The 27,259-nt window shown below is 42.6% G+C and overlaps 1 protein-coding gene across 10 annotated transcripts; it reads right to left on the bottom strand.

Annotated features, from left to right (window-relative positions):
- Positions 1–760: 760 nt before the first annotated feature.
- LOC128307617 (inhibitory POU protein) lies at positions 761–26,977 on the bottom strand. Of its 10 annotated transcripts, none has more exons than XM_053045420.1 (10): positions 26,852–26,977; positions 26,696–26,711; positions 24,989–25,005; positions 24,197–24,253; positions 17,540–17,711; positions 8,800–8,816; positions 3,874–4,054; positions 3,655–3,789; positions 1,517–1,748; positions 761–1,123 (listed from the first exon to the last, which is right to left on the bottom strand). In XM_053045420.1, exons 1-10 carry the CDS (start codon positions 26,975–26,977, stop codon positions 934–936), a joined length of 1,143 nt encoding a protein of 380 aa, XP_052901380.1. In that variant the 3' UTR covers positions 761–933. The 10 variants fall into 10 exon arrangements, with proteins under 10 accessions (XP_052901380.1, XP_052901377.1, XP_052901378.1 ...); XM_053045417.1 differs by having other exon boundaries at positions 761–1,117; XM_053045418.1 differs by lacking the exon at positions 8,800–8,816 and having other exon boundaries at positions 761–1,117; positions 17,544–17,711.
- Positions 26,978–27,259: the final 282 nt, after the last annotated feature.

The following is a 27,259-nucleotide window of genomic DNA, read 5'->3' as shown; positions in this document are numbered from 1 at the left end:
CACAAATTACAAATAAAAAGATTCAAACCAAAATCACTGACCTCAACGGTGTTTGCTTTCTCCTGTCCCTTGGTTGATGTTTTCGTAATTTCTCGTCGTTGACTTACTTTGTCATTTTCGCATTCATGTGTTAAGTGTTTTCTCTGCTTTACTTTTTCCTTCATATGCACTAAGGTGTTGCTGTTTTTTTCTGTATAAGTTTGTTCTGTGTTTTTACAGCAAATATTCTACTTATCTCGCATTACATAAACGTTGTTATCCGTCATTATATTGCACTTCGTCGTCAATGCTCTTCCAGGTCCTCCTGGAGGAGTCAAAAACCTAATCCCACACTATGCCAAGAGGTGGGGTTTTACAGCATACGCTCTCTGCACTGATCTTATTGCTACAATGCTGCTACGAATTCACGGCCGTGTCTCCTCTGTTTGCGTGATGCGTGCTTGCGTTTACTTGTATCGTAAAGGTGAAGGCTTAGATCTACATCAACTTAAAGAAAAAATCACAATCCTGAAGGAGTCGAAAACGAAACGCTCTAATCATAATTCATTGCTATTGCAATCTGTTCTGCACCTTCCTGCTACACGTCTTCGTCTTCTGCTACTGCTGCTGCTATTGCTACTACTGCGGTTGATTGATGCCTATCTTAAATGCTTTATTTTCATATATACAAGACAATCCTAGAGCTATCTGTTTATGCTTCAATTGGTTCCCGGTTCTATGTTATGTGTCGTAAATTGCCGCCACTAGTGGTTCCCCTTTTTTGTAATCATTGCCAGGCCTCACCTCCGGTATTGCTCTTCGGTCCGGGCAGCTGATTGCCCGTGACGTGCCCCTACACGATCCTAAAGTAGACTAATATCCAAAACCAGCTACGTTGCTACCACTAGTAAAAGTCACACTATTCCCTAACTCGTGCTGTGCTTCCTGCGAAGGTCAGTGTTGGGCCGCAAACTTCATGCGTTTCTGTTTCTGGCGCTGATTGCAGAACCAGACGCGGACGACATTCTTCTTCAGGTCCAGCTTTTCCGCTATTGCTGCGATCTTCTCGCCCGAGGGTCTCGGTTGGACGGCAAAGTATGCTTCGAGGGAACGCTTTTCCGGTGCAGCAATGGAAGTCCTTTTTCTTGAAAAAAGACTCGATATAGATTACTTTTATTAAAACAACAGCGCTCTAAAAGAAAACAAGGACAGTGTGGTGAGAGATAAAAAGCAGAAATGGAACAAAAATCACCTGGAAGAGTGCTGCAATGGTGCGGAAACGCAATGAAAAAGGAAAATAGAACGCAATCTAAAATGATTAACAACAAAATGAAAGAATAAACATACACATAAACTGAACATCAACTGAAATTAAAAGAGAAACAAGAAAAAGGAAAAAAAAACAAATTGAACTGAATAATCAAAACGACTTTTTGGACACATGGCAACGCACAGGGCATACGCCACTAACATCTACAGCAACAGAACGACAAAACAACAGCAAAAGGAAATGGCTGGAATCAGAAACCGGCGCTACCTTTTTTTCTCTCCCGCCGGAAGTACGCTTGGTGCATCCGGGTCCCTTCGCTTGTTCTTGGCCTGGGCTTCGGCTTCCTCGAGCCACGCCTGTAGGATCGGTTTCAGTGCTATCATGTTGTTGTGGGACAGGGTTAAGCTCTCGAAACGGCAGATCGTGCTCTGCGATAGTGCACCGACGCCTGGTAACTTAAGGTTTGCTAGTGCCTTGCCAACGTCTGCCTGGGTCACACCTGTAGGGCGAATAGAGAAAAACAATCAAACATATTTAGTGATAACAAATGTTGAGATAATTATCGAGGTGTGATTGGTTAGGCGAAAAAGTCGACGGTTTTCTTCATCCAAACTACGGCCGATATATTAATACCGCGTACCGATTTCTTCAAAGGCCCCTTGTACTCTTCGGGGCCCCCTCTAGCATACGCAGAGGGCTAAAGCGTCGCTTTTAGGGAGCTTTTCTAATATAATCCATACACCTTTTTACAACTAAACAACTTTTGTTCGGAGCCTCCAACACGGTGAGGCCCTAGGCGGCTCACCGGTAGTTTCAACACTGGATGGTCCGACACATACACTAGATGGTCCGTCACATACACTAGCCAGGGTCACGGTAAAAGGCCAAGGAGCCGTCTAAGGGTTAACGAATTTGGTAAGCCTGATCAGAACTCAAAAAGATCCCATTGATTTGATTCCTGTATTAAAAGCCTGCTGTTTGAAAGTTTCCCACTGTAACGTTTACGAATGGGACTCATGCAAAAATAAGTCATTGTTGCACTATTTGAGAAATTATCTTGTGGGCGCTATTGGACACCGGCATTGCCGTGAATTAAACTAACTAAACTAAAATAAACTAACTCATCTCTCTTCGTTGATGTCGATTGATGTTGATAGATCAATTACTAATATAGACAAGCTACAAAGCACACCCCGTTTAAACTCAAATCCTTTCAATGAAAGCTATATTCATACAATTAACGGCGTCTCTTACGGCGTCTTGAGTTCTTATCCTCTAATCGAATTATTGAATCTTCTTCCAATTTCAAAAGCGGGGGCATAAATTTTAATACCATTACAAAACACCAAAAACCCTTACAAATGACAATTCTGTGGATGTTTTTACTGCTTCCTTACCGCCAACCAAGCTAGTGGTTTCATTTTATGTTTTATTGTTCACCAGTAACGATAAGTTATACTCATCACAAATTACCCCGAAGGCAGATAAAAAAAAATCCACGCCGAGCACAAACCTAAAAACAAGGAAGGAGTGTTATTTTCTTATCCTCGGAACTCGCTTGAAATTGACTGGCTGCGCGATTTCCCTAGTGAACGATCGAACCTTTCGAATTGCAACTGAATTATGTTTTGCAAAAAACCCCTTTCTGTAGGTGAGTGGCTTTTTGTCTATCGATTTATTGTCTTTTCTACTCGTGCTATTGCCCTTAGAAAGGGGCAGAAGTTACGGTGAATTATATCGTGTTCTAAGCTAGCTACCATACGATGCGTGTAATCTTTCCCTGTTTCACAGCGGGAAGCGAAACCAACCCTAGTCAGCGAAGGCGATTTTTGCGAGTCGATTGGAAGATGCTTTAACTTACAATCGTAGTGTGCGAAAGCTGCACCACTATCAGCAGGAGGGAACACATAATTTCGCTCTAATAAGCCGTCGCCGTCAGTGCAGTGCCGTGAAGGAGCGAAATCAATTTTAACGTCCTTCTTAATGTTAATTTTACGGTGGAATGGTCGATTCGTGGCAACAAATTAGACTTCTCCGAACGGGTAGCAGAACACTTGACCTGGCAATAGTCTCATGCCTGATCTTCAATATTTATCAATATGCATTAACCACGATAGCTGAAGCCAACGGTTCGTAGCGTTATAATTTAGATGACAAATATATAGGCGCCATCTTCGGGCCTTCGAAATGCATATGCAAGAGTTTCATGCCCTCGCAACCTCGGGTGGGTGGATATATGAGAAATCCCTTCGCAACATTGCATTTTGCAATCTTTGAAGTACCTGCGCCGTATCTCGTATGTCCCCCGAATGGCACTAGGATCGGATGGTTACGTTAAATCTCCGGCTAGCGTTGATTAGATCTTGAAACTAAAGCTATGCATTTGTGTAGGTCCGGTGTCTTACCTAGCTTTATTCGCCTCTGCTTAAACCGTTCGGCGAACGCTTCCAATTCCCTTGGATCCGTATCGGTGTCCGGGTGCAGACCGGCCGCTGCGACTGCGGCCGCCATCGCCGGATGATGGGCCCCCAGGAAGCCATCTGCGAAGATTGCATTATATGTTGCATTAGAAACGCAACTCCCGGCCGCGCCCGGGTGCTCCCGGTCCGCGCCCGCATCCGTACTACCTGGCGTGTGGTTTCCGAGGTGACTGCTGTGATGGTGGCTCATCATGTGGTTCATGCTATGGTAGGAACCGTGCAGCTGGTGATGGGACGAGGTGATCGGTGTTTCCGCCATCGGTGTCAGCGTCGTCATCGAACCGGACGGATCGAGCATATCGATGCCATCCATCGTATGATGCATCTGTGCAGGGAAACGAATGAAACGGAAACGCCAGAATGAATGGACCGGTTAATAATATGAGAGACATTGAGTGTACCAACATAGCCAACATACTTCGGAAAGTAATGGCAAGAAGCTTAGTGGAGAACATTGTTTTCATGATGAATTCATCATGAAGCGCGTAAAATGCCTTTAATTTACAGCTCGTAAATCGGTCCGAATTTCCGGTCTGACAACAAGCACAATATTTTGCTATGAGAATCTTTTTCTCGAATCACAATATTTACAATAAAGTTCACCAAAAATGCTAAATTCACAATATTTAGTCTTAGACAAAAGAAAAAAAACTTTTAACGTAATAAATTAAACCAAGCCCAGTTGCCATCTAAAGATTAAAAGCAACAAAACCTTATTGATAAAAATTAAACAAACGAATTCGATTCATCATTTTAATCTACCACTATCAGCCAACATAAATATTCTTGAGAAATTCTTGTCCGTGGTCCGGAAATGATTTGATTCAACTCAGATATTCCAAATTCGTCAATGTTCTACTTATGTATGCGTTTGTTCATAGGGTCTGGTATATTTCCTAGTACATACATTTATATTTAATGAATGGTATGTTTTCAGTTGTAAAGATTTAGATCGTAAAGTGTCCCAATGTAGTAAATCTTTAAGAAGTACCATTACATTTTCCCATAACTTACGTTAAAAATTGACTGGAGTTATTTAAATTTAAACTCTATTGGGAACAACCCAGAAGCCGAGTGTGATAGTATAATAAAAACCGAACGTTAATAGTATACAACCAAGGCTAGTTTAATAAGTTACTTCTTTTTAAAGACAATTAATTAAAACAAAGCAGAAGCTGTTTACCATAGCAAATTATTTTCCATGGAGCTACTCCTCTTTGCCTGAATACTCAATCGCACCACAACTGGTATACTGCTGGAGCAATTTAAATTCGCCCACTTCTTAATTACGAACCATTTCATTTCACCATGCCCACTAACTATCACACCACCATTAAAGGATGAACAGGCTTCACAGGGCTGGAACTGGATTATCCACAGCGAGTCGAGTCGATATAACTCATGGGTCGCACATAAACCGTAACTCCACGGCACTTCACGGGCCCGGATGAATATTAAAACGGAACCGCAAATATGTTCCCATTTGTGGGCTATGACCGACCGATACATGGGTTCGGTATTATTTGTAGGGTCATTTTCGAAGATGTATTTACTCTGGTCGGTCGAAGAAGGGAAAACACCCAGCAAATTTCAGAGCTTCCCGTTTTGTATTAACGCATCCAACCCGATAAGTTTATTAATTTATGCCAAACGGTATGCCTATAAAAGTTAATTGATGTATGCCAACTACGCAAACTATTTATAATGTTTTGCCTACAGTGTCCATAAATATGTTGGTCCACATTCCCCAACACACATTCCTGTGAGGAACTCTTGCTAGCAAGAAAAAAACATTGACAATCATCGTCGAACGATTCCGACCCTTCTTTCGGTTTTGTGTCATTGCCGGCAGCAGAGGATGCAGTTCCAGGGGTACTCCCGGACATTGGTGACTTTGTGCAGCGAAACTTGTTATTTCTGCGCAACCAATTTGGGCGATTTTTCTGCCGTTTGTTTGTCCTTGCACCGTCGCCATCTTCCCAGCATCCAGCGATGGCCACATCTGCCGGACTCCCGGAGTTGCCAACAACTTTCTGTGTCTGTTTGCCTTTCATTAACCTTGTTTAACCCCTCTATTCGAGCCTGTATTCGTTTAGCGAAAATCGGGATAAGAAGTGTGCGGAATTGCGCGGGAACTCTATTGGGAAAATGTTCGCTGCCTTCGAGTACAAGCAACAGGAATCTAGTTGGAAAGCGGATTTCTATCTCTCTGTATCCAAATGCAAAGGGAAGGAATATTCACCATTCCAAACTTAATGTTCTGCAACGGACAGAGGGCGATAACCACCACAGACGGACCGTGGTACGATTGATTCCTGCTTCCATCTTCGCTCTACTTATCCGCTGCAGGAACGAGGAAAGGACTCCTACTCGACACGGAGAGCATACGTCACACATTACGGTGGTAATTTGTAAATAATGTCTATAGAGCTCATGGTGAAATAAAGGATAATAGCAATCGAATTGGTTTGGGGTGCGATGCCCGTAAAATCCAAAGACCCTTCGGAGTTGTTGCACTGCTCTCGAGTGGCCGTCGAGAAAGAGAGAGAGAGACTAGATCATGTTTTAATCTCATCACAATCGAAGGAAAAGTTATTCCCAAACGTTTTAACTACGTACAAATTACAGCCAAATCGACGGCACAACCTGCCACACAAACAGCAAGGGGTGCAGACGATAGTAGAACCGATACGTTAGGGCGCAACACCCTTTTGGCTAGGCCTCTCTCAGGTTTTTTGGGTAAAGTTTTGTCCCGCAACCTAGAAAATCGAGAGGGCGGTAAATTTATTCATGGCCCGGAAACAAGTTGGTTACGGATAATGCAAAAATATTGTAGGACACCAGTTGATCACTGCCGACGCCGCGTCTATCCTTGTTACCTCGATGGTGGTAGCGATGGTCTTTATTATTTTCCTTTCCCTCGTTTTTTCCATGTTTTGTTCGCCCGAAAAAAATAGTGGAAAACTTGTTTCCCTTTGCGTCACGTTGTGCTCTAAGAGGGAAAATATGTTGTTATATTTTCCCTCGCACGCCTATCGCATCGTTGCGTAAGCTCTTGGCTGGGCTTTTGCTCAATGAGACGGTGTTAAATGAACAAAAAAATACCAGCCCCCCTGGTCGATGGTTGGAAACACCGCGACAAGTCGCTTGTTTTGACTAGTCTTTCAAAGCTGTTGATCGTGTCTTTGAGAAGGATGCAAACAAAAAACAGTCCTGTCCTGTCTTCGTACATCAACTTTTTTCTTTCCAATCAGCGACTCTCGTTGCTCGGTCGTTCGTTCGTTCGTTAACACCATTGAAGAGCTCGTTGCGTAATGGATGACAAATCAGCAAGAAAAGAGCATTTGGGCAGGGCCACTTGAATGCTGACAGATGTTACCGACCGTGGGCTGACGTGGGCGTAAGATCATTCGCATACACACGCGGAGATTATCATCAAGCACTTTGCAGCCAAGCAAAGGGGGTTGACGGTCATCTCATTGGCAGACAAAACACGCACCAAATCATACTTTAATCGTATTTATTACTACCATTGTATCCTCTTCTGAGACACGGTAACATAGCGTTTGTAAATCTTTTCCTCTTTTCTTCGTGTATTTCAATCAAAACACATTAAGATGATGTTTTTGGCTTGGTTCGATGTGACTGTTATCCGACGGAAAGGTCAATCCGTTGACCTGTTGGTAGAAAGTTAGAATGGACCATGTAAGCCGGTGCACGTAAAGCCGATTACAGGTAGTCTTTGTTTTCAATCCATTTACGAAAGTACGCACACGATCTTAAATCCCGCAAGAAGTGCAAATGTGCTTTCTATCGTGGGTGAGATTGATATGCTTAGTGGTATTTCCACAACAACGTGATGGAAATATTTGTTTTCCACTAGACAAATATGGTTATATAAAGATTTACAGTTAAAAGTTGAATAATTGCAAATGATAGGCACTTGAGGATTTTAGTTTCGGGGCAGTCACGACCAGTTTAAGAACATTTTTTGACTACAGAAAGCTCATGAATACCAAAAGGATTGTACTTAAAATACCTGTCGCGATGATCGAAAATAGGATAGTATAAAGTCTATGGACTAAAGGTCCAATATTCACATATCCTGCGGAGACATGGGATTCTCAGTCGGATATTTGGTCCCGTATGTGTGCAAGGACGAAGGAACAGACGCTAGACGTTTTCATTTCCTAGGCTCCCGTGGGCTGGTCATGTCATTAGATTAACTCCGGGTGACCTAGTCCTCAAAGGTTCTTTGACCATGAACATCGACAGATATTCCGACTAAGGGCCAATTTCCTCTTCCAGCAGGTCAAAACCTAGAAGATTATAACTTATGGATGGGATTCGGTACAAGTAAACCATCAATTTCCTCCTATAAACGAGTCTATATAGATCTATTATAAATATTATATAGGCGTCTAGTGTAGTACGATCGTACGAATCGAACAAGATAAAGAAACTGTCCCAAACAAATAACTAAAATTAAATAGGTCTAGTTATGTTATCAATCTAAAACAACAACTTAATCAACCACAAAATCCGCCCTCTTTGAATTGCTCAGTTAATCGGTCAATTATTGCTTGTTGTCCTCTTAACTGCTTTAACAAAGCTGCTCTCTTATCCGTTTCCGTTGGTTTTCCATCCTTAACGAATTGCTTTGTAAATTAATTACACTCATCATATGGCTGCCGGTGGAGCGGAATGCTCATTTGTCAAAACCCAGCATCCACCCTTGCAATTGTCGACTGCTGAAAACTTGTAACCACTAAGACATGCAGCCCGACCCAGACAAAACCCTTAAAAGTGCTCTAAACTGATGAGCCTCATTAATTTGGCACGGAGCAATTATTAATCTGTCATAGTTGAACTTCAACAACTTGCTCCCGACCAATTTCGTGACGCGTTTCCGTGGAGAAGAAGATTAATCATTTGTCGGCGACTATTTGCTGTACGCGCAACAGGAGAAAAACCTGTTGTTTTGCGCACGGTTTCATCCCGCATTAATTCCATTGCAACGATTCTTAACCGCACCGGTATCGGAATGCGCTTGTACGAGCTCATTTTCACCTGCTTTGAGACGGGCGCTAGAGTTGGAAGCCGCACCGGGATAGCGAGGGGACACGCGGGCGACTACAATCCGGACTGTAATTGAAATAAATGTATCCTTTACGAGGGGGCGATAATTCGATCCATAAATTACAATTACAAGAGCGGACACAAACACACACCAACACATACACAAAAACCAAGGTAAATAGAAACAAATGCATACCTTGAGAGTAAATTTTCGTCCTGATTCATTTGCGCCGGCGAGATGCCCCTCATTGCAAACGGGGACTTGTCTTTGATGTTACGTTGTTCGCTGCTTCAAGTTTGTTTTTGCTACAACGATTGTTTTTATATTCTCTCGTTAGCACCCCTCCTCCCGTACACCCGCCACTCTACCTTGCCATTGAAGGCAACAGAACAACCCAAGAAGTCACCCTCCATAGTCTCGTTAGTGATAAAATACTCTCCTACTGCCACGGGCAGTCAAAATGAGGTAGGAAAAGAAATACGCACACAAATCCCTCCGTAGTTTGATTGTTGTTCAGCGAACCGTGTTCACCACCAGTTGCCGTGAACGAAAACCACATTACACCACCTGACTGTTTGGGTGTACGAAAAGATTCTCCGTGCCTTGGATGTCAGGCAAAAGAAAATTGCCCGAACAAACCAAGGCGAGGGGTTCTGGGAACTACATTTTTACCATTCTTGCCAAACGAAAGGTACCATGAATCTTTCCGGGCCCCAATATACTGCTGTTGCCACCATCATGCTACGCCTGCGGCCAGGTGTATGCGTGAAGAAAGCGCATAAACGCACATGCCTTATAGGGGACCACTGACTTTCGAAATGGCATCTCATACCACACCTTATGGGCAGGATACATCACACCACCAACAAATGGCTGTTTCCGATTGTTTGGAAGTTTCATTTCCGAAACATTCTATCCATCGTCCGGGCCTTGGGAACTTTTGTTGCAGTAAAAATGCAGCCATCTCGCCCAACAAAGCGCAACTCGATGCTACCAGAAACACTAAAACACTGGCAGAATGTAGAGCGTTGAGGGCAGGACAGGCCACATAAATTGTTGCCGAGGAAATCGAAAAAACAAGATCGCTGACCGTAATCCGACCGGTTTTACGATACTTAAGACGGTCTAATAAAATGCCTTCTTCAGTCGATATTCCCTTCCCATTGGGCACGAAAGTGGCGTGGAAACACTGAGGTGGTTTTACATCTTTATTGGAAAACGGAATATACTCGGTTTTGACTGGTCGTGTCGAATGGCATCTTTGACCCTTTTGAAAGTATGGGCAATGTATGCGACAGAGAATGCCATACTGGTACAGAAGAATCCTCTTGAAATCTAAAGCAATCCTGCACGAGACAGAGCAAAACCATTTGAGGATATTTGCTGCTGTTGGATCTGCTTCTGCTTCGTGTTTCGTTGTTTGTTTTTTTTTTCGTTACAAAAGTATATTCTTTTCTACCTATAAAAGCAATTGAGTTCTCCCCGGAGTGCATAATCTTCGATGTACGATAGGTATGTTTCCTTCTTCTTTGAGCGGACTAGATATCCTGCGCAACAACCTGAAGGTGTAGTATTATGTTTCTTGTTTTGACTGGTAGTGACTGCCTTTATGTCTTTTGTTTTGTTTTCCTTCTAACTCTTCTTTTTGGTCGTTATTGTCGCTGTGTTTTAGCACAATCTGCTCAAACAAAACAGATAACACTTGCTCGCTTTCCCCTCTTTCACGGTCTACCCCACGGCTTTCAACCCCTCCGTATGATAAACCCCTCATTCGGATGGGTTTATTTCCACAGGGGTTTGAGATCCGGCAATTCTCCGGTAGACCCGTCTCCCGTGCAGAACTCGGCAATTAGATCAAACCATGGTACGAAGGGGGGGATGCAGGAAGGGCGGATGTAAAACAGCAAAAAGCGCATCTGTCCGTAACGCACGCTCAAGTGTCAGCGAAGGCAAAGTAGTGCAAAGTGCACAGATTGATAGACAGGGAAGACAAGATCATAGAAATCCTATTAGCGAACGCATCATCAAGTGCTTACAGATCGGTATACAGTGATATATAAGGGAAGAGATGGACGGACTGTGAGGTTACCCGAGGGCGGAGGGCAATAAATCTGGCCTAATGTTGTGTTGTTTCCGTATCAGATTGAAACTTATCTTGCGATACTGATCAACAATCGGTACAAAAAAACCCTTCGAACTGGTTCTTATAGCATTCGCGCCAGATGAATATTTCTATTAGGAGTCATGAATTTGAATGTATCTTATGAAACTATATTATGAAGATTCATGATGCTGTCTAACCTTTGAAAAATAGTACCAAAAGATCATCTCTGCTAAACTGGTAAACTCATAATACAAGCTCAGCTCTGATAGTTCTTTTCGTTAGCTGAGCTACTTACAAGGTCTTACTCTTGACATGCAATGAAGTAAAAGAACGTTTTCGGCCCTAAGGGAATAATCATTAAACCACCATGGCACCCGCCTGGACAAACCAAAAACTTCTATAAATATGACAAATCCTACAGAATTATGCTTGTGTAATTGTGTTGTGTAATTTAATTTCAGCAATTAGCTCAACATTAAAGTGCGATGAATAGGCTACATCGAGTAAAAAAACAGGCGCGGACGTAAAACCTTTTTCAGATTTTTATTACACTTCTTTCTACTGTTTTCTATCACCAATTCCACAATTGTCCATTCGTAACCGGGCGTTATGATATTTTCATTAAATGGATATTTCTTCCGCCCTGAAAAATAAATTCCTTTCCAAGATCTTTGCTTAGTGGGTGGGTGAGCCTTTTTTTGGCACTTCTTTTTTTACTTTTATATACACTTGTCGTCACGTCGTGAGCAGCAACAACAGAAGCACCGCGGTCACCCTCTTTCAGTTCATAGCCCAGGATGGTGTTTTTTTTTATTTTCGCGCGCCTCCACTTGCGTTTTTTTTATTTTAGAAACTCATTCTCGTTTTGATTCTGTTTCAATTTGTTTTATGCTACGGATACCTTTTTTGTCATTTCCTTTCGCTCTGTATTTATTCCTCTGTGTTTTTCCTCTTTTCACCAATGGCCAAAACATATAAAACAGATAAAACGGCAGCGAATCGAAAATGGAACGAGATGCCATTGAACGGAATGGCCTGAACATGAACACGATGCCATGACGTGTACATGGCATGGAATGGCCATTTCCGGGCATCATTCCGGGCCATGATACAAATGGCAGAAAACTCACAGCATAGAGCAAATAGAAATCCGGCCCCGATCCGGATCCGACGATGGAGCTGGGACGAACAATACAAGAGACACAATATGCACGTTGTGTATTGTGCGTTCAGGGAGTTTGGTTGATAAACGGGGGAAAAGGGGGGGGGGGGGGGTCGATGGCAAACAGGGTTTGAGTGGGGTACGACGCGCAGACGCACTGCGGACCAATCATCCCGTCGAATTCCCGTCGCTTCCGGTATGCTAAAAGGCTTTCCAAGGGCTTCCCTTCGCCAGCGCCATCATCTCACCGCACGTAGAGCGGCCAAACCGGATGGATGACGGGTGTTTCGACCCGCTTCGATTAGTTTCCGGCCGGAGATGCTTCGCGCGCACAAGCACAATACGGAATCGGACCAATAGAATAGATTTATTCAAATGATCCTGTCTACTACTGGCGGAACGCGATACGTCGGCAAATGAGGACGAGAAACGCGCTACTACCATAATGGAAGCCTCTTTCCCATGCATGATATCGTCTCGCACCATGCCTTGTCGACAGTATCGATTTATTTACACACCAACGGGGACACAAACGCACACATGCTGGTGAATTGTTATTATGTATTGTTCATTTGGGGTTCATTCAGATGCTTACCTTGGGCTGGAAGGAAGGTCCCAACAATACTAAGAACCGCAAACAATTTCTACATCATCTGCTAGCCCACCTGCCGCCATCGTCAACCCGGTCCATCCGTTCATTGGCGCTCACGCAACATGTAACGATTTGATCCCCATCTTTTAAAATCTCCACGATAAATCATTATTGTGTCTTCATCAAAGTTTTCCTCAAACCGTATCGGGGGAGATACACGGGGGGAAAACCGTAAGGGGGTGGCCCTTTAGGTACAACCCGTTTCGAGTACCTTTCGCAGAACGACAACAACAACCATTCTACACTCTCGAAAACGATATCCGTGGTAGAGAAGCGTCGCCACTTAATTTGTTTCATCTTTTCCACCCGTCGGGCTTCACTGACTCTTGATGTTGGTATCGATTTTTCGAAAACCCTACCCGGCCTGGCCTGGCCCTGGTTTCCCCACGTGGTGTGGCTGCACCGTACTCGTCCTAAACGTCGTCGATGTTGCCTTCGTCGTTCATTACTTATTTATGAAGGCTTATGCTTTTCGACAACTCCTGAGGTTGCCTGAGAGTACATTCGAGCAACATTAGTATGGTCCACCTTGCTCCTGGCGTCTGTGAGACGCAAGATGAGATTTGGTTTAGCTGCTAAACAAGGTAGCACTGCCACTGTCGGGACTCCCGGGGTTATGTTGGCTTTGTGGTTGCGCTTTGTAAAGCTTGCCACTGTTGTTGCCCCGAGTATTCATCTTACAAGACGCATTGATTAGTGCGTGCACGTTGTTGGGTGGGTTGGCTACAACGTGCATAGGTGTATGGATGCATGATTTGGCGAAGGATTTATGAAGGGCTTTGTTAGATATAAACAAAGACTAAACGTATAACCAGAAGGAAACGCAAATAATTATACAACTCGTGGAGCATGTAACCCTGCCACCATCACGTATGAGTTGCCATGGTTGGATATCAATAGTAACAAAATACATGATAACACAACAAGGCTGAAGCTATAATGCTATAAGCATTATGGGATGCTATAAGCAGTAAAAAATATTCTTGGTATACAGTGTAAGTCATCTACAACCGATCCATGTGATTGTAGGAACACGCGATCAGAGTGTATCAGAAGCATCGTGATCACCTACCTCGAAGGATAGTAGTTCATTAGTGCTAAAATGTAATGATATAGGATATTTTGTAACTTCGGCACGTAGACAACCGTCAAATTTAACATCGCGGAGCATTAATAGACATCTTCCGCCCCCCCCCCCCCCCCCCCCCTTCTTAGTTTTTCAAATGTCTTTTTACCCCTATCGTGTAATTACCAAGTCCTCAATCTTCAATCACACGTACTTATTACTATGCTGAACAAATGAACCTTTGAAATCTGGTTTTAAATTGTTGATATAACATCCATAACGAGTACAGGAACATAGTGCAGGCTAGATTTGTCGTGTAATTCATTAACCCCGTGAAGTCCTTTCAGGGAAGTTAAAGGTCTTCTGAAGTATTCAAAAAGTGGATGAAGTATATGACAAGGAAGTACTTAATAGTGTACGAGAAGCAGCAAATGATTCAATTACAAAAAGCGTACAAACCTAAAACCTAAATATGTAACAAAAATTAACATTTTATATAACTTATCAAACATACATCCCGCTCCAAGACATACTTTCTACGAATGATAGTCGACTTTACCAAGAGCCATCAAGTATCAAAATTCTTTTAAGCAACTAACAAAGCAAGTGCTAATAACATTGAACCTTATTTTCACTATTCATTGCCCAAACAGCAACTTATTCGTGGGCTATCGTGGGCCGCACACTCGCCCCTAACTAACCGATAGTAAAAAAGAAATAAAAACAACTATAAAACAATTTGCAACGACGGTGCGACTAACCGTGAAATTTGTGTATGTGCAATCGACGAGGCGGACGTCGGCGGCCGTATGGGCAACCACAAATACGAACTACCGCAAGTGCGAACAACGCGGTTCCAAACGGAACCTGGCCGTTGCCGGTGTCATGTAAAGTGCAATTTAGGTTTGTTTCTCATTACCGTAATTGATTTTGTTTGTGATCAATTACAAACGAGCGGGAAGGAAGTCGATCGACAAGAGCCGTCCTGTTACCTCTCTTCTGCTTTAAAAGGACGTTTAACCAAAGCAAACTGCCTCATGTACCGACTATCATAAATATCAATTGAAACAAAATATCTTTACACTCCGGTTCGTTGGGAGTGTGTGACTGGAGTGACTGGAGAGGGTCACGTGCCGCACACGTGGCAACCGTGCGGATAAGGCCACGGGAGAATTGAGATGTCGTAACGCGAGTTTGTCGCGTCACCATCGAACATGGCGCACACACTCATTCACGCGAGCGAGCGGCTGGCAAAGCAATTCTGAGCAACAAACAATCGCTGGTGCGAAAGACAAGAGAGCCACCAGCCTGTCGGACCAAGTCGGAAGATTCGAAACTCCCGGCAACATCCCCCATTCCCGTTCAGTATGGGTTTTTCGCCATACGCATCTATGCGCCGGGTAGGAAGTCCTTGAAAGACTCGCTTCGCACTGTTTGATCGGCCGCACACGCCATCCATGCGCTTATGATAAGCGGGAGCACATTTGAAAATGTTTTATCAACACAAACCTTCATTGTTGCGTTATATTATGCATTGAATGGGCCCTTTGGGGGATGAAACGGAACGGTCACCCTCTCCCACTGGTCGAAATCCGTCGAACGTTCCAAATTCCCCAAAGGTAATAATGGGTAAGTTTTTTTTCTGTTTTATGGTGCATATATTCCGGGTTTCTTTGCGGCCAAGATGCGAGACCCGAGATGCGGACCGAGGGAATTTGTGAATAGGTCCTATCCCTTGTTTCCCTGCTTCATTGTTGGGCATCAAATGGGTGTTTGCCTACGGGATGAAGAAATCTTCTGTCGGACCCAAACTCTCCGACGGCACATTGTTGGGCAATTGAAGGTAGGTAATTGTAATAAAAGTGAAACGGATGGAAATGTACAAGTGCCATGAGACAAAGAAAGACCTGGCAGGGTGAAACATTATAACGCTGGAAACTCCCTAGTCATACTAGCGGGCGTGTGTGTGTGTAAGTTCTACAAATGTTTAACACATTTTTTGTTCCTTCCCTTTTAGTTGCTGAGTTTATTTCCCGTTCGACGTTGGTGTCTCATTTGGATACGGACTACGCAAACCATTTACGCAAGCGAGGGAAAATAAAAACCCATACACACTTGTTGTCGTTGCTAGAGTGTAACAAAAAAAGCTTTGCAGGGGTTCAATCGTTGGCACTCGACCGCTTTTGGGCAAGAAACGTGCCACGTCAATCGTGGCAAATTAGAATGGGAAACGCACAATTTCCTTCCAGCGATTTCCCACCACCTGCCCTTTCTTCGCCATACCGTTGGTATGTATGGGTGTGTGGAGTGGGTGGTTATGGCCCAGGGCAAAAATCACATTTGTTACGCCACCAGTTCGTTACGGTGGTTAGTAAAGGCCAAACAACGAATCAGGAGGAACGGGAACAGCGGGATGATCCGAGGGGTGTTGTGAGGTACCCGGTGACGGAACCGAATCGCCGGGAGGAAATTGAAAATTATTTTAATCCACCCAAACCGATGAAAAGGCCCGATGACGCCTAGACGACTTTCAAGCGGCGACAGCAACGTGGAAGCGGGCGAACACAAGATTACGATTGGTTTGATTGTTTAAATTTCAATCTCACAGCAACGAGCAGCGTGGCAGCTGGTTAGCGCGGAAGCGTGTACCCGACCATCTCCTGGTGTGTTTATTGTTTTCTGCCGAAGGGTACGTGTAATGGGATAATTATAAAACCGGTGCAGTTTACGCTCCCGTATTACCCAATTGCTTCGAAACAAGCGCTACGATTACGATCAACTATCATCATCTTGCCGATTGAGAGCTTCTAATCGTGTGTAATTATTGTGAAAGATTTAGAATAATCCTGTGTTTATGCCGAACGGCAGGAAATAAGTATTATTCGATAATTCTAATTTGTAAGTAGTTCTTTTGTGAAGGAAATAACTCTCATATTGGTGTTTGGTTAAACCTTCCATTCAAAGAAAAATCAAATAAAAAAAATATGTTTTAGATTAATTTAAACGACTTTTCAAACAAGTTCCCTGCTATCTAATGAAAACATATTTAATCTTGCATTTGTAATATCTTTGCATATATAACGCAAAAATAATTAAGAGAGTCTAGAGAACAAAAAAGTACATTAAGACTCATTAGGATATCACTCTCTTCAGAAATCTTAAATAAAACAAACAAATAGCTTTATTTGACATCTGATAAAAATTAGAGACTGAGTTTGGGTGGATCGGTTCCGATTAGGACCGATTAGGACCAACTTTAACCAAGCACGCTGAAACGCGCTTTATTTTATGAATGAATTGCAAAATGAATATTCTTGAGCCATAACTGTACTGTACAGCTAGAATATCCGATAGCCTCATCCATAACAAGGGCCGGAAAATTTGTCTAACTATTTGAAAGATGCGTAAAATATTTTGTTTTTATTTTTCGAGACGTCGTCACTCAGATCGTTATAAATTTGTTACTCACTAATTATGTTACCTAGCACGTGTAATTATAGACCACGCGTTCGGTCAACTCATGGAGACGCCTGGTGCTTTGTACCGACACGTTTTGGTAAGCATACTTTTGGCATTTTTAACCCAAATTTTAATATTTAAATTTGCAATCAACAAAATCATATTTCTGATTTATTTCACTTACAATATTTGAAACAAATAGTTGAAGAAACATACACAAAACATAAAACAGTATTTAAATGTACCACAGCGAGCGAAGCGACCTCTCTGCGCTAAGTTTCTTTCACCTACCTGTAGCGGCCTCTGTGGAGGTGCTCCCATCCCGTGATGGTACATGACGTCATGTTTTAGCTGCGTGGCCATCTGTGGATGATTGTTCTGATGCTTGCCAATATCGACGGCGGCAAGGGCTTCCGCTCTGCTCAAAATTCCATCGTTCAAACCGGAAAATATGTCTCCCTGAAACGAAACGATCAAACCAAACGAACGAATGAACTTCGTGATTGAACTGGTGTATAGCGACGCAAAGTGTTAGATCTATCTGCATAATGTATGCGTTCCATGGTTCCGTTCCCAAACCGTTCCGAAAAGGATCGCCATCCTCAAAAACCTAAACGAGAAACAAAACGATATTTTCTACACAATTAAAAATCCACACGCTCCCGTTCTCCATAAATTTCCATTCTTGTATATAATGTGTCCGTTCTCCCCGGATGAGAAACCCGGTAACCGACCATCTGACCATCAAATTTCATGCTGACGCCTTTCTAATTAACGTCAACAGTCCCAGAGGAAACATTTTTGAGCAGCAAAATCAAAGGGTTAATTGTCACTTTTCGGTTTGGTGAAGCTGATGATGATGACGGCATTATAGGAGCCCAGCAAATGCTCAAATGCCCTTGCGCAAACGCAGAATTCGAATCCATCGGTCGATAGCCGGAAGGGAGGGGAAACCTTATTAGTTATTTTGTAATAATTTTACCACCATATTGCCAGCTGTCTCTCGTTGTCGGTCTTGTCGGTCTACCGTTTCAGATGCAGTAGGGAATGGGTCGAGTACTCAAAACCTGTCACATTTCGATTTTAGAATCAGTTTGAGGGATTTAACCCTCGTCATTATTCGTACCATCGGAAGGGTAATCTGAAATGATTTAAGACCGAAAGAAAATGCTACCTTCGGATAGATGACGAGTTTCCTTGAATTCGGGACCAGGCATTTTTAACTACAGTAGTTTAACTGAAAGTTCATCCCATCATCGTATGATGGTGCTAAAATTTGTATGATTTGAATCGATTACGAAACTCGTGTAAGTTTATCAGACGGTCATTCGGAAAATTCGCTGTTATTGCACATACTAATAGGATATATTTAAGGGATCACCGTCATTTCGATAAATATCAACATTCTTTCTCTGAAAATGAAGAAACACATTGTTACGCTGTTCACTAGAATTGTGTGGTTACGCATTCGGTTTTATATTTTATCGATTTAGGGGAAATTTTTTTTTGGAAAATTGAAAAATAAGTTGAGAAGCAATATCTGGCCTAAACAGGATTATATAACTTGAAATCACTACAAACTTAACGGTTCTTTGTAAATAACCGTCTTACTATTATTATTGCATTTTTGGTCATTTGTACGGCTTTATTCAAGGCACGGCACAGCTTTATTATAAGGTCTCCTACATACGCTGTGCTATTTTGTAGTTGAGGTGTAGTTAAAAACATATACGACATTGCAATCCAGTATATCAGAAGAAAGGGATCCGAAGAAAAATGGAAAGAATACAAAACTGTTTTATCGGGTCAATAAAATTTTCTACAAGGATGTCTTACTCATAAATTGATTAAGGAAAAAGCTTCAAAACCCAGCAATACTGTGAAACAATAGCAAATCCTTTTGGTATCTTTACCAACAATAAATCTTAACAAACCAATAAAGCGAAACTCGAACGAGAATCTCCACATAAAACTTCATCTGGTTATCCACCCTATTTATAACAACTGTGTTACAAGCTAACTGGATTTTAAGAAGCTTAACCAATACTGCCTGAGCCAATTTGTCATTCCTTTAAGAACTGCGGATCGACACAAACCCAAAAAAAATGGCGAGAAAGAGAAGAGTGTGTAAGAAAATCCATCTTCCGACCACGTACAATCAAACCTCAATCAAACCAATCCAAAGAACCGTGCTCCCCCATACCATCGGTTTCATGTGTACGCCTGATATGTTTCTTCCCCTGTGGGGACAATACCACAAACACCACTCCCGAAGTTCGAAGCCGATGCACAAAACATGTATTGGCATTAGCAATGGTAATCCTAATTTAACGGGAAAACTTTCACTGGAACGCAAGCGGGAAAGGTTTAACGTACGAATCATTTGATCCAATTTCAGACGAGTAGCAATATCCCACTTGTAATTTTCGTAAACCACCTCGGGCTGCGGGAGGATAGCCAGGTGCGTAAGACCCGGACCGTTTTTCGTGATGATGGTGGTGGGTCAAGAAGGATCCTGAGTTTCGTACACGGGACACACACACGCTCACACGCCAGATGTTTGATTTTTAGATGAATGATGAAGGTTTCCGGGTTTCGGGAGGAACGGTGGAGGAAGTATGCCGCGCTTCGTTAATGCCAACCTGTCGAATCGATTCCTGGACGGGCCGCATGTTGCCCCCCGTTCGTCCGCCAACCAAAGCCACGCGACCGGATGTTATTTGTGGTTTTTCTGTTGCTGCCCTCCTTCGTTCCGCAAGCGATTTGTAGTTGGAACCAGCGTGTCCACTCGAGCTGAAAACCCGAAACAATAACGCAAAGTACATGGTTTACGATGGAACTATGTTTGAACTGCAACATATGCCACTGCTTTAGGACAATAAAACTTATGTTCTCGCTCCCTGTCCTTATATTTTTTTGAGCTAAATGTACCCTTTCTTGTAACAGTGTACTTCTAGTTAAGTGACCCCCTGAAATACCGGGTATAAGGAGTTGAGTTATAGCTGCGTCCCGGTAAAACGTTTACTGTTTGAGATCGATATCAGCAGACAGGAGGCGTTGAGTGCCCACTGGTTTATTTTCCCCGTCTATCGTTGACGAATTACCCGGCATTAGGAAATGAATCATTTTCCTGTCATGATTTACCATGGGGCAATTATTGTTGTACACATTTATCGCTTCCTCTCGGTGCAAACCATTTTACAGAGAAAATTTTTAAAAAAATCTTTTTTGTATGTGTTGTAATGTGAAAACCCCTACTTTGATCAGGAAGGAAAAATATGCTTCTTGTTGGCAAACAGGTAAAAAATCCAGCGTATAAGAAAGTACGGTGCCAGTACATCAAACACATCGACATTCATCGTGCGAAGTGCTACATAAATTTGTTAATTATCATACAAAAGCACTTGATGTCAAGAATCTCTCACCCCGTTCGTTCCGGCAACCAAAAGGGGACTGGGAATGCACCTCTTGTTGTTTCCCCCACCCTACCCACCCTCTCCCATTCCCTTCCTCTCTTGAAGGATAGGACGAAATTTATCGGAGCCCTCGGTGCTGATGGTACGTAACACATTACGGTGGTGACCCGAAAAGCAAGCAGACCGTTGCCACAACGGCCCGGAAAAGTGGGAAAAGCGAGAAATCATCATCGAGCGAAAAGACAGAGGAAAATAAAATCCCTCCCGAAACCGAAGAAACTCCGGGGCCCATCGATGAACACAACCCTCTCGAAGGACAACCGTCCTTGGTGGGATTTAGGGAGCGAAAGCCCATTTGCTCCGGGGCGGGAAGGAAAGGGGACAGAAAGCGGCAACAAAAAAGAAAAAAAGGGTCCGTGTCGTTAACACGGCTCTTAGGCCGTACCTTCGTATACGTACGCGTTGTGATATGGCGAGCAACAGCGCCCATACCCATCAGGGAGGCCCGGCTCTATATCATGGTTTATTTTCCGCAGTGAGTTTATTTTATTTTTATTGAAGGACTTCACCCAACAGTAACAGGTGTATTTATAGGTTTATGAAAAAGTGGGGGAAATTGCAGCTTTTGATGGTGGCCGTTCCCTGTCCTTCTCCGTCAGTTCTCTTCCATCGTACCTTCATTTACTCGACGATTCATCAAAGACCCGAGACTCGGTGGTGGAAAATTTTATTTACACTTGCTGCCGCTCTCACACGTACGGGACACGTTCGGGAACTCGGGCTATTATTTGCTGCTGAAACATATTTTCGTCCCTTATTATTTCAACATTGATTTGCTACCGACCTCGATACCCGGGTATCGGACTGTACGAATGGGTTTGCAGTTTTCTCTAAATCGATGTCAAAATTTCTGCGTCATGAAGTACGCGCAATGTATGCTTGCAGTGGAAAAAATAAACAAAACGGCCACCCCAAATACCCCCGTGTTGGGCCGAATTGATTCACAAGCATTCACGGTGCATCGAAGTGAGCGAGCGTATAATTTGGATAATTGAAACATGTGCCGCCAACCGGATGGAAAACTGGACCGCACCGGGTTTCGTGAGTACCCGGGAAATAGGGATACCCTCATACCAGGGAATGAACCCTTCTGTTGCTAGCCATTGGGGTTGGTACATTGTTTCCCCTTTTCCTCTTTTCGCTCGATATCGCAGTAACGTCCATGTGCAGCATTGTGCAATAGTAACATAGGGTCCAACGAAAAAGCAACTCCAAATACATCACGATACACGTTAAGCAACATATAAAAATACAACTACAAATAGCTCTTCGCCTGAATGGCACTTGCGTTCACCTTGTTCTCGGTGGAGGAAGTCCGTGGCAGGCAACGCATACGAGTGACATGTTGGTCAGTTTGGTCAGACATTTATTATTTTTACCACCTGTCACAATCGAAAATATTTCCTCGACCTGAAGCCCTCGTGCGTTAAAATGACCACACACTACGGAGCTCGATGGTCTGTAACGAAATTTGGATAACCGCATCATATATCATCTGTATTTCAAGCTAAATGTGTTCTAGGAACTGATGTAATAACATTAAACAATGTCAATACGGAACTCAGGCTACGGTATTGCCACGTGTCATTGTCATTGTGTTTGTCACCGTTCAAAAACACGGTTGACCAGGACACGGAAGCCTCGAGCCGTGACCAGCAGCGCTGACAGGTGGACTAACATAGGAAGCACAAGTTTTCTCACACCACGGGAAAGACAACATTAGGATCAATCTGTCAACTCATTGTTTTTATTTTCGTTTTCCATTGTCAACACCTGTCTGGTGAGTGGAGTTCACTAATGTACTTTCATACATTCCAGCGGGCTGCTTATTGATTAAGTTATTTTGTGGTGATCCTAGACTCATTGTAAGTAACTAGTGTCAAAACTAGTAACTCGAACTTCACCCAACTGAAATTCAATCGAATAGGTTTATTCATAGATGAATTTGTTATCCATGTGCCACCATCCATGAAGACCAGCTACTCTTCCCATTGCTGTTACTTGAAATTGTACAATTCTTGATCAATTGAGGTGTAGTAAATTTGAAATATGTGAAGCAGTTTTGGAGAATACTATGACGTTTATCCGATTCAAGTGATAATTTTAACTTTAGTCAGATTTTACTGTTGTACTTTAACACACCGGTTTTTCAAGTATTGGGCTTTTCGCTCCGAAAAGTTTGATGATTGCATAATAATGGAACCCAAACTATTCTTCCTTATCACAATTAAGACATTTAAAACGCAGTATTGATTCACTTTGATGTTGATTACATTAGCAGAATCTATATCGTACTTTGATTTTGTAAACTGTTCAATTTATGAACATTAGGTAAACTTCCATAACAAGATCATATGATTGCAATTAACAGTACAAACAGCATTCAATGGATAATAACTCAATTCCGGATCGGAAAACTGTTCGCAATGTTTCCCAGCCATATGACACATGTGTCATGAAGGGAATAACACCGGAAAGAACTTAACGTTATCCCACTCGATAAATGTCAACTCTCGGCACCGGTGACAGTCGGCAACGACATTCTCGATCAAACGACACTTAAAACATTACAGTAATCAATAAGGAAAGCGATAAGACTGCAAAAAGTTGCCTTGAGCAAGGATGAGCGGGGAGAGAAGCGGCAAACAAACCATCCCCAAACATATCAACTGTCGAAAGAAAAACCTGGCATGTTCTCGCTTCTACGTTTTCTTCCATGTGCCACACAGGATGGAGACGAAAACACGCCAGCACGATGGTGGTGTGTATGTGTGTGCCATTTTCTGTTGGGCAGCCCCAGTCCGATCGATACTGCGCTGTCCCGTGCAGGCCAGAAGAATTGGAAGCTCGGTACGGGATGCAACTGAGAACACGAGCGGGAACAGTAAACTTTACTCTCCAAAGCAGAAAAGAGCAAACGCAGAACAAGTTCGAACAAGTTTGTTACTTTTTTGTTGTTTTCTGTTGAGTAAATTTTAGGCCTTCGAGGTTTATTTATTTCTTTTTTTTTACTCCATTTCACTGGTTCCCAGGCAAGAGGAGCCGGCCTCGAAGTTTTGAGCAGAGCGTTGGGGCAAAAACAAAAACAAAACCTCAACATTTTCAAGGGTTGTTACGTCGCTGCCAGCGTCATGTGAGGTGCTTTTCCAGGAAGCGTTTTAGGAATCGTCAAAAACGAGCAGATATATAGCAAAAACTGAGTATGGTAGGGGTTTCCGTTTTTACAACTCATTGAAGTTCATGCCCATGGAAAACTAGTAGCACATCGGAAGAAAAATAAAAGTGAACAAAAATACTTTACACTTGTTTTCTTTTATGTTTTCTTTAAGCAATACGCTAACTTCACTAACCGTGTTTGGTTGAAGTCGTAAATGGTTCGTTATTTTAGTTTGTCCAGCAATAAATGGACAACGGATCGTATTTACCTGTATAGAGGGTAAGAGAATTTAGTAGAAAAGACATACTTACATTATGCCTAGGTGACCAGGAATTGCACATCAACGATGCATCCTCCAGAAATCGACTCTGAGAATTGTATGTGTAAGCAAAACACGATAAAATTATAAATGTTATATTTACATAAAAATTATTTACCATTAAAAGAATGTTTTGTAATATTGACTCTCAGGTGTTTGCATGCACATAGTCCTTGAAATAGATTTTAGAATTGAACAGTTCATTTAACGGAGTTCAACAAAACGGTGTACAAAACATTAGTTGATATGGTTTATCTTATTCTACTTAATGGTGTAAAATTAGTGTAAAAGAAATCTGTAATTTTGTTTGGACCTAAACCCCAATGTATATTCGCTCAAAATTAATTCCTTTATTAACTGTCGTCATCGGTTTTAAAAGTTCTTTATCACATGGCCCTTGGAATTTGAATTTCCAAGCAAAACGGATAATTTAACACCTGCTTGTTACACACTTGGTTAAACTTCAAAAGGACCTTCAACGTTTAGTTTTGACGAATGATAGTTATTACATGCTCACCCAAGACTAATTAAAAGAAAAGGATAGAAATTATTTAATTTAGAAGAAACATATGTACTATTGTTCACAGCCAACGGCACAGCCAACAATTATCACCATGCGAAATGTGGCTTAGGTGAAATTTTCTCAAGTGCAGCAATTTGTTATTTTCAGCACGATTGGCCTCAGGAAATGGATCACTACTTCCTGCCCAGTTCCCGTCTGCTCAAGCGTAAAATCAAATTTTCATAAGCTGTTCAGTACCGTCAGCTAACCCATCCGCCAAACCTCCAACGCGTCATGTTCTGTTCATCCGGCCCGTGCGCCAATCCTTACGTAAGCGTGTCGCTCTAAGTGCAATTGCCTAAGAGTGTTATGTCCCCAAGCACGTCCCCACTGCCAGGCCACTACCGCCAGGATGCTTCGTGTTGATGATAATGATGGTCGATTGTTGCCACCCCGGATGGGACTAAGGATAGGCGAGGGAAGGACGATGGTGCGGGAAAGCAACTTCGTCATGGATGGACATTTGGCCGGATTGCCCTATTTTGGCGATGAAATAGCAATGAATAACCAATGCACGGACCCACACTGGTGTTACCTATGCGTTTGCAATCGAACGGATAGATGGTGGGAAGTGACCACCGCGTAGGGTAAAAGTGAGATAAATATCGTCGTACGACGGTGCACAGGAACGCGCGCCAATGCGGCCACAATTAGTGCGGGGAATTGGTCGGCCCCGTAAATGGCTCTTCTCGCTTCATTAGCAAAATTAACAAAATTAATCAGTGTCTCCCACTGCGTTCGGCCGTCAATCTTCGTCTTTTCGCACATGTTGGTGCTAACGCCTCTTTCAGGTGTGGCGCATGTGTACGGACCACGAAGAGATAGAGAAAATCACAATGAGTTATGAAAGAAATTTGTAGTTTTTGCTCGATTTGCCACATAATTAATCAAACTAAAACTAAAACGAATTATGTTATTTGACCCAATAATTTTAAGTAATATACGTCTCATGCGTTGCTGTGCGTCTGTGATCCGATGCATGTGCAAAAACAAGTCTTATTTAAATCATGCTCTGCAAGGAACAAAAAGTTATTCGTTTTTCCATTGTAAAACCCCAAATAATGCTGTGGAGTTAAAAAAAAAAGTCATCAGACACACAAACACATAGGATCGTTCAGAAGGACACGTTTCCACCATCAAGATGCGACTGCTGGAATGATAAGCTTCGATATTTGCGTTTCCCGCATGAAAACCATAAAGTTTCATTGTCCGTTGTCGGGTTGGGTTCGGTTCCGGAGTTGCTGGTCCGATTTATTGTTCCACTAAAGTGATATTCTTGGCTTTAATTTTTGCGGTCCGGTGTTTTGATGGTCAGTACGTGGCCCGCAGCTTCATCACGTGTAGTATGGCGTGGAATAGTAGCTGCCATACCACACCGGTCCAATTGCAGTATAGCTGTAGATGGGTTTCGTCGGGCGCCGTTTGTCAGCATACCAACGAAATAATTACGAAGCAATGGGCATTTTTATTAGGTGATTCTGGCAACTGCTGATCCCGAAACGTGATCGAATAAAGCAACCAAACTTTCGAACCCCATACGCTATGCAAATCAATGGCGACCCGTGTGAAATGGATGCTGCATCAATCGGGAAGAGAAAATTGAACGGCCATATAACTCAATTATATGGAAAGGAATTACTCTAAAATCATGAATTAGCGATTAACCGAAGACAGTAAGTTGACCAAGTAGGTGAAAATCACTTAAAGTTAGGTCATTAGTTTTACCCGAGGTCCCAAAGCGCAATGCCCAATAACCAGGCTTCAAATAATCCGAAGTGCTGGCAAATGACTGCTATAAAATCCATCATTGCCTGGCCGTTCTAATGAAAAAATATTTTTTTTGTTAAGATTACATCTTGTGTTGGAAAAGGCTTGTTTAAGACTTGTAGTTTCAATACATTAAATTATGATTCACGTTCTTTCCTCGACTGCTACTGACACAAATCTGTTACGACTCACTATTTGATTTGATATGAATTTACAATGTGAGTTATAGTACCACATGATTTAATTGATATTCATTAAATTAAATGTGACTTCTACAAAAAAATGGAAAACAGTTTTTAAAAAACTAAACAAACTTACCGATGGGTTCGCCATACACCGTCGCATCTGCTCGGGCCCCCTGTAGGTGGGGCTATATCGACCGGGAAAGCAGCTGGGAGTACTCATTTTCATTTTATCGGCTGACGGATAAACGGGCATACTCATGCCGGTAAACTCGTCCTCCAGCTTTAACGCCTTGGAGGCGTCTAAAGGCGTCGGTGAGTAAATCTTGACGTCGTTGTAATGCACTGCGGATACGGCACGAAAGCGGATGTTAAGAACACGCGTACGCGATCACTCCTGTCCCTTACGGCAAGTGCGAGGAGCTAACACTTTCCTCGGCTTGCCGTATAGTTTATCCGTATTTGTTAGTTCGCTCTCTTTTTCCTTATTATCTTTTATTTTATAACACACAACTGGAGTAAAGTAATTCTACTTCTTTTTTCA

Source organism: Anopheles moucheti, chromosome 2 (assembly GCF_943734755.1).
Source record: "Anopheles moucheti chromosome 2, idAnoMoucSN_F20_07, whole genome shotgun sequence".
NCBI lineage: Eukaryota > Metazoa > Arthropoda > Insecta > Diptera > Culicidae > Anopheles > Anopheles moucheti.
The sequence above is the reverse complement of the archived record's forward strand: the minus strand, read 5'-3'. Positions and strand labels throughout refer to the sequence as shown.